Source organism: Populus alba, chromosome 1 (genome assembly GCF_005239225.2).
Source record: "Populus alba chromosome 1, ASM523922v2, whole genome shotgun sequence".
Lineage (NCBI taxonomy): Eukaryota > Viridiplantae > Streptophyta > Magnoliopsida > Malpighiales > Salicaceae > Populus > Populus alba.
Window position 1 is genome coordinate 51,483,527 of NC_133284.1, and position 6,563 is coordinate 51,490,089.

The 6,563-nt window shown below is 27.6% G+C and overlaps 1 protein-coding gene across 1 annotated transcript; it reads right to left on the minus strand.

Annotated features, from left to right (window-relative positions):
- Positions 1-3,260: 3,260 nt before the first annotated feature.
- Positions 3,261-3,950, minus strand: LOC118042479 (uncharacterized). Its single transcript, XM_035050170.2, has 2 exons — positions 3,695-3,950; positions 3,261-3,572 (listed from the first exon to the last, which is right to left on the minus strand). The coding sequence occupies exons 1-2, from the start codon at positions 3,785-3,787 to the stop codon at positions 3,486-3,488; spliced, it is 180 nt and encodes a 59-aa protein (XP_034906061.1). The 5' UTR covers positions 3,788-3,950; the 3' UTR covers positions 3,261-3,485.
- Between the last annotated feature and the right edge of the window lie 2,613 nt (positions 3,951-6,563).

Below are 6,563 nucleotides of genomic sequence, written 5' to 3' on the forward strand. Positions count from 1 at the left end.
TTTGATTTGATAAGAATTGATCTAATTGAGTTTTTAATGACATGATTAATTTAATTAAACTCAATCTAAACGTTGCTCAAGTTGACATAAAAAAAAACATTGTTATTTTAATAAAAATAATTAACTTAGTAACCCCATGACTCATATCCTTTTCTAAATTAATTTTTTAAATTGGGTCTAACAATTATGATTAACATGACTACAATGATGTATAAGTTAACAACAATCAATTTAGAAAATTTAGATTTTGAGAATATTATAACAAATTAACAACCAAAGAAATATATAGAATTTTATTGTTGGGATATTGAACTTAACTTGAAAGAGTTCTTAAAACCAATTAAGAAAAAATAGACCAAGAAAAGTATAAATTCCATAGTCAGAAGTAAATCAAATACTTATTAAAATAACATTCACTAATTTGTTTTAGGAAATCAATGTTGTCGGTCACAGGAGTGGCAAGTGTCTCAACTACAAGCTCCGAAACTCTAAACTTCCAAACTATTCACATGAATCTTGCAAGTTGCCCAGGAAAACAGTGGAATTTTGCTTAGAACTAGAAAAAAAAAAAAAACAAATATTGCAGCATCCATGATTCATGAATGGCAATGGCAATTTGGGTTTTATGCATGGCTAAGCTGCGTGACAGAACAATTTTTTTAATATAAAAAACATTTAATTATTGCTAATATATTTTTTAGTAGATTAAAAATTTAAAATTGTGTGGGGATGAATTTGATATGAATGGGTCAAATTAACAAATTAAAAAACAACTTGAATAATTAATAAAAAATATAATTTTACTAAAACTAAATATTTAAGATGATATATTTTTTTATAAATATTAAGACGATAATATATTAGATTGATTCGAATCAACTTAGGTTACCCCCGTTAATTTGCATGTTGCATAATGAAACTATATAACCTTGTATAAATCAAATTAAAATAAATTATAAAATTCAATTTCCAATAAACTCAATGTTAAATGATAAAATTAAAAAAAAAATCAATTAAAAAAATGATAAAAAATGACCTGCATTAACTTGTTAAACTTGCAACTTGAATTATAAGACTAGGACAAACCAATAAAAATCAAATTGAAAGCAAATTATGAAGTTTAATCTTCAATAAACCTAATATTAAACAATACATTTAAAATTAAAAATTGATTAATAAAAAATAAAAAAAAAGACTCGAGTCAATTAATATTAACATATTAAACTCGTGATTTATATCATGAGATGAAGATAATTTAATAAAAAACAAACCGAAACAAATCGTAAAGTTTAATTTTTAATTAACCCATTATGAAACGATAAAATTGATTATTTTATTTTTAAAATTTTTTTTATATATTGATTAACAGGTTAATTAAATCATTAAAAATTAAATAAAATCAAGTTGAGTGAGTCTATGTTTTATTCAATTTAACTAAAAAATAATACAAATTATACTCTAAATCCAAATATTCTCTGATCAATCTGCCGAACTGGCAGGTTCAACAACTATGTACGCACTATTTTAATAGAGACCACGAACTTGCAAGGGGACATCAGCAATGGCCTGAACCTTGCATGGGCCATGGGTCTAGACGTGAGGCTTCAAATACCATGCCATGTGCTTGAGGTCAATTTTAAGAAAAATCTCAGCTCGGAAATCTTCACCTGTCTATTTCCTGATGTAGTTATAGCATGACCACAGTGTCACCTGTCTGCAAGAATGAAAATATAATTGATAAATTTTTAACATGTATTTTTTTTAATTAAAAATATATATTAACACATCAAAACAGTATAAAAATACTATATTTTTTTAATTTTTTAAGTATTTTTAAAATACAATAAATAGACTTGCAACATAGCAGAGATTATGTTTATTAATTCAAATTACAAGCATTTTTTTTTTAAAAAATTAAAACAATATTATTTTAATTTTTTTAAATGTCAATTAACTCATTTAACTGTAAGTTGATATTTTTTTCACTCGGGCCTACGAAGAAAGAGTTGACAAGGTGTTAGGTTTAAAAATTAAAAAAAAACGATTAATGTATGGAACTCCTTGACAAGGCAGACAAGACAGCATGTTGTACCTAACCATCTATTACTTTCTAACCAAGTTTACCAAACAATTAAAGATTCTTTCATCGTCTACCATTCGTGGCAACACTTTAACCATTTTTGTTAAGGTTTGTGTAAGAAGAAAGAAACATCAACAGCGATGTGCTAAACATGGCCATGAATCCATCACAGCAGCTGCTGTTTGTGTTCTTCTTCTTGTCTACATGCAAATCCTTCTATCACACTCTTGATTTCCTTTGCAAGAAAGAAAACACACTAAAGCAGCAACTGCCCAACACCAGCTTGAACCCACAAGACAAAGACATGCCTCATTTGATGAAGCTTTCCAGCAAGCTTTAAATCACAAATTTGGTTGTTAGATTGCCTATTTTGGGTCATTCTCAATCCAATATTTGCATAAACTAATTGCATGGGAGATGCTTTTTTGATTTTTATTCTTCTCGGTGAAAAATTGGATTAAAAAAAATTATAACCTTTTCCGTTAATACCACAAAATTAAAATAAAAACTTGGATTAAAAGAAAATAAAAAAAATTTATAAATCAGTCATAAAAGTTAATATAATATTAATAACAATTACTTTCTAAAACATTAAAATAATATTTTTTTTGATAGTAATACATCAAAACAATATAAAAATATATAAAAAAATAATTTTAAAAAAATATATATTTTTAATTTTTTCAAAAAGAACCTTTTAAAACACAAAACCCACAAGCTTACCATAACTTATGCTTTTGGTAATTTTAAAATTATTTTAAAAGTCAACACAACGCAAAACACCCCTTTAAAAAAGTTTCCAAGATCAAAAGCATCACTGCAAACGATCTCTTAATCTAAACTTAACCATCCAATGTAAAACATGTCAAATCTTTTATAATCTAATCACTGCCTTCTCCTTTAAAGCATATCATTTCACATGCAGCTGATCTCCATCTTTTTTTCTTTACAAAAACCTAATTTGACAGCTCATAAACAAAACAAAAAATCTAACCAGCCCTCTTTAAGACACACAGCACATCCCAACCCACAGTTAGCTGTTTCCCATGCACGACAAATCAATGCCAGGAAACATAAAGGTAACCCATAATAATAATAATAATAATAATAATAATAATAATAATAATAATAATTAAAAAAATACACACCAGACCCCCTAATTATTTCTTTTTATACCCAATTAGCAACAAAAACAATAATAATTACAAGTCAGATTACAAAAAATATATATAAAAATAAAAAATAACAAGAGCACAATGACATTAAAGAGAAAAACACAAAGTCACCGAGTAAACACCATTCCACAAAAATAAAAATAAAAAAAAATAAAAATCCCTCTCTTTAATCACATCTTAATCCCTCAAAATAACAAAATTAACAGAGATTATAATGGTTAACTCAGTAATTATCGGTGAGCCGTGACAAGGGTCTCGATAAACCTTAATCCGTCAAATCTGGGCGCAAATTTCTCCTTATTAGACCCACCACTTTTCTCCATTGATGATGATCTTGATGAACCCTTCAAAACAACAAACATATCAACGGTCAGGATTTACATTGAGTTAACCATCAAATGCTATAATATCTTCTACCCAGAATAAAAAAAAAAAGAACCTCAACCACAGGAGAAGAAGGTGGGGCTGATGATGATAAAGCTACAGTGGAGACAGTAAGAACAGAAGCAACAAGAGTGCACGAACCCTTCATGTTTTCTTGATGGGTTTTTCTTTTTAATGTGGGATTGAGTAAAGAAAAGATTTTAAGGCTTAAAACGGGCGAAATCCGACGAGTCGTTCTCGCCGGATCTCTACCACAACCGGACGTCGAGAGAAATTGTGTTTCTTGAGTTTTGTGACCATCGTTTACAATGTTTCTGACCTTTTTATACAGCGGTGGAGGGTTTCCCAGGTTAATGGAATTTAATTTTGCTTTAAAATCCGTCTCACGTGGATTTTTAATGTAAATTTATTAGCACTCAGTTAATATTAATTTCTTATTTTCATCGGTCTTATCTCCTGCTCCTACTACCTACCATAATCCATGAGATTGTCAACGTGGCATCATAAAAAATGCGATGAGGTTTGATCCATGCTAATTTTCTAGTGAATAAGATCAAAATATTCACCGATGATAATGAGGAGTATGACTCAATTAAAAATTAATTATTTTTTGGTTTGGGTTGAATTTTTTAAAAAATAAATAATTAAATTGATTTTTTTTTTAATTTAAAACCAGTTCAAATCAATCAGTTTTCATTTCGATTCTGTTTTTTAGAATAAAAACTGGTTCAAACCGGTTTGACTCGGTTTTTCTAGGTTTGACTCGGTTTTTTCCCTGTTTGGCTCGGTTTTTTTCGGTTTGGGTTCGGTTCAGTTTTTTTAGTTTTAAACTTATAAAACTAAAACCAAACCGATTGTTTTTTTTAAAATTTTAATCAGTTTAAACAGTTTTTTTTTTCATGATTCGGTTTTTTCGGTTTAATCAGTTTTTCAGTTTTTTTTACTTGCCCCAAGCTCAACTGATCAGGTCATGACTTTGTTCTCTAGAAGTCACCAATTTAAGTCTTACAAATATTAGGGTCACTAGAAGTTTACATGATTGTTAACTTTAGGACCCGTAAAATTAGTTGAGATACGCGCAAACTGACCCGAATACCCATATTAATCTAGAAAAAGATTAAATATTGAGAGTTAATTAATCTAATCCAAATTCAATCAGGACAATATTAAATAGAATTTTAAAAACAATCATATTAATAAAAATAATTCAAACCTACCAAATAACCTATTTGTTAACTCAATAATTTATTGTATATTTGATATTGTGATGAAGATTAATTTTTATTTTAAAAAAATTAAAATATATTTTTATGTTTTTAACACGTTAAAATTATTAAAAAATTATTATTTTAATATTTTTCTAAACTAAATATACTTTTAAGATCCAGTCAAAAAAACAGGTAAAAATGCAATAACGATCGGGCAATGTTCCAGACCCTTTCTTGGGTCAGTCTTCGACTAAAGGTCTGAGAAGTGATTAGAGAGTTAGGTGGTGTAGGGAATTAGGTGGGTAAGTAAGGAGGTTAGTGATTTTATTGGCTTTGTTTGTTTGTTTGTTTGTTTGTTTGTTTTTTTTTTTTTTTTTTAAGGAGGAGGGTGGCTTTGATCGGAAAGAAAGGTGCGGTTGCTGACATGCTGGCAGTTGGAAAGGGTGATGGTTTTGCCTAGGCTCGATGCCGTTCAATTTAGATTCTCTAATTTTTTTTTTCCCCTATTAATTGGAAGGAGAGCTGCGACTACGATGACGCATTGCGGTAAAAAGGTATGTTATTTGTGTATTTTATTATACAAACATGCTTGGTGTGTGCCTCTTTCTCTTTCATGTTTGTACTTTATAAGTATTTTGATTCTCCCAGCGGGATGAAGGAAATTTTTTCAGCACAAAAAAATGATTAAACTTTTTTTAATTATTATTATCAACAAAAAATCTTAACTGCAAATTAAAAAATTAATATGAATTTAATAAATCTTTATTAATTTAAGTCAAAGATAAAATAATAAAAAAAGATAAGATAAAAATGTATATTTAGCTATCATACGGCTTTAATTCTTTTTTAGTTATAAAGTAATAAATTTTTTATTATAAATAAATAATAATTTAAACTCTATCAAAAAGATATCCTAGTATAGTTTTCCTTCATTTCTTATTCATATATTGTTTTTTCAAAAAGAAAAAAAACTATTTTTTTTTTGTCATAGGGTTCTTCATTTTATAAAAAAAAAAAAACAAAAAGAATTAGTATAAATATATATCATCAACACCAATATCATTTGTTTTGGTTGCTGGGGAGTAACTAACCAACAACTTTTCTCTTCTTCATTATTTTTTAATAAGATTCTCTCTCCTCTCTCAATTTAGAAATAAATAAATAAATAAAATAAGTTTTTGAATTGAAATGACATTTTGTTTAATTTTTAGATTGAACATGTGGGTTCCTAGCTTTTTCTATTTCGGTCCAAATTTTTTGGATTTTGTTTTTCTAAAACAAATTCCACCAATAACTCATTAAATTTTTCCATAAAAGGATTTAATTAGAAAAAAATCAACAAAATTGAACTTGATTTTGCAAAATCAAGCAGTAATCGAGTATCATATTTGTTTCCTGACACTGCAAAAACCCTATACAAAGTCAACTAAAACAAATCATCAAGCCTAATGCTATATCAATATAATTAAAAAAGGATTAGATTGAAAAAGAAGAAGAAGAAGAAGTCAAGTGACCAAAAAGAATAACTTGAAAGGATTTAATCAGAAAAAAAAAATTCAACAAAATCTAATTTGATTTTTCTAAATACAGCATCAACCAACCATTATTTTTTTTTATTGACAACATGAGGACCCCATACCAAGCCCAACCTTAAATAATTCTAATGTAATGGGATCAAATAAAAAAGAAGTTAAGTTAAAAAAAAAATCAAATGCC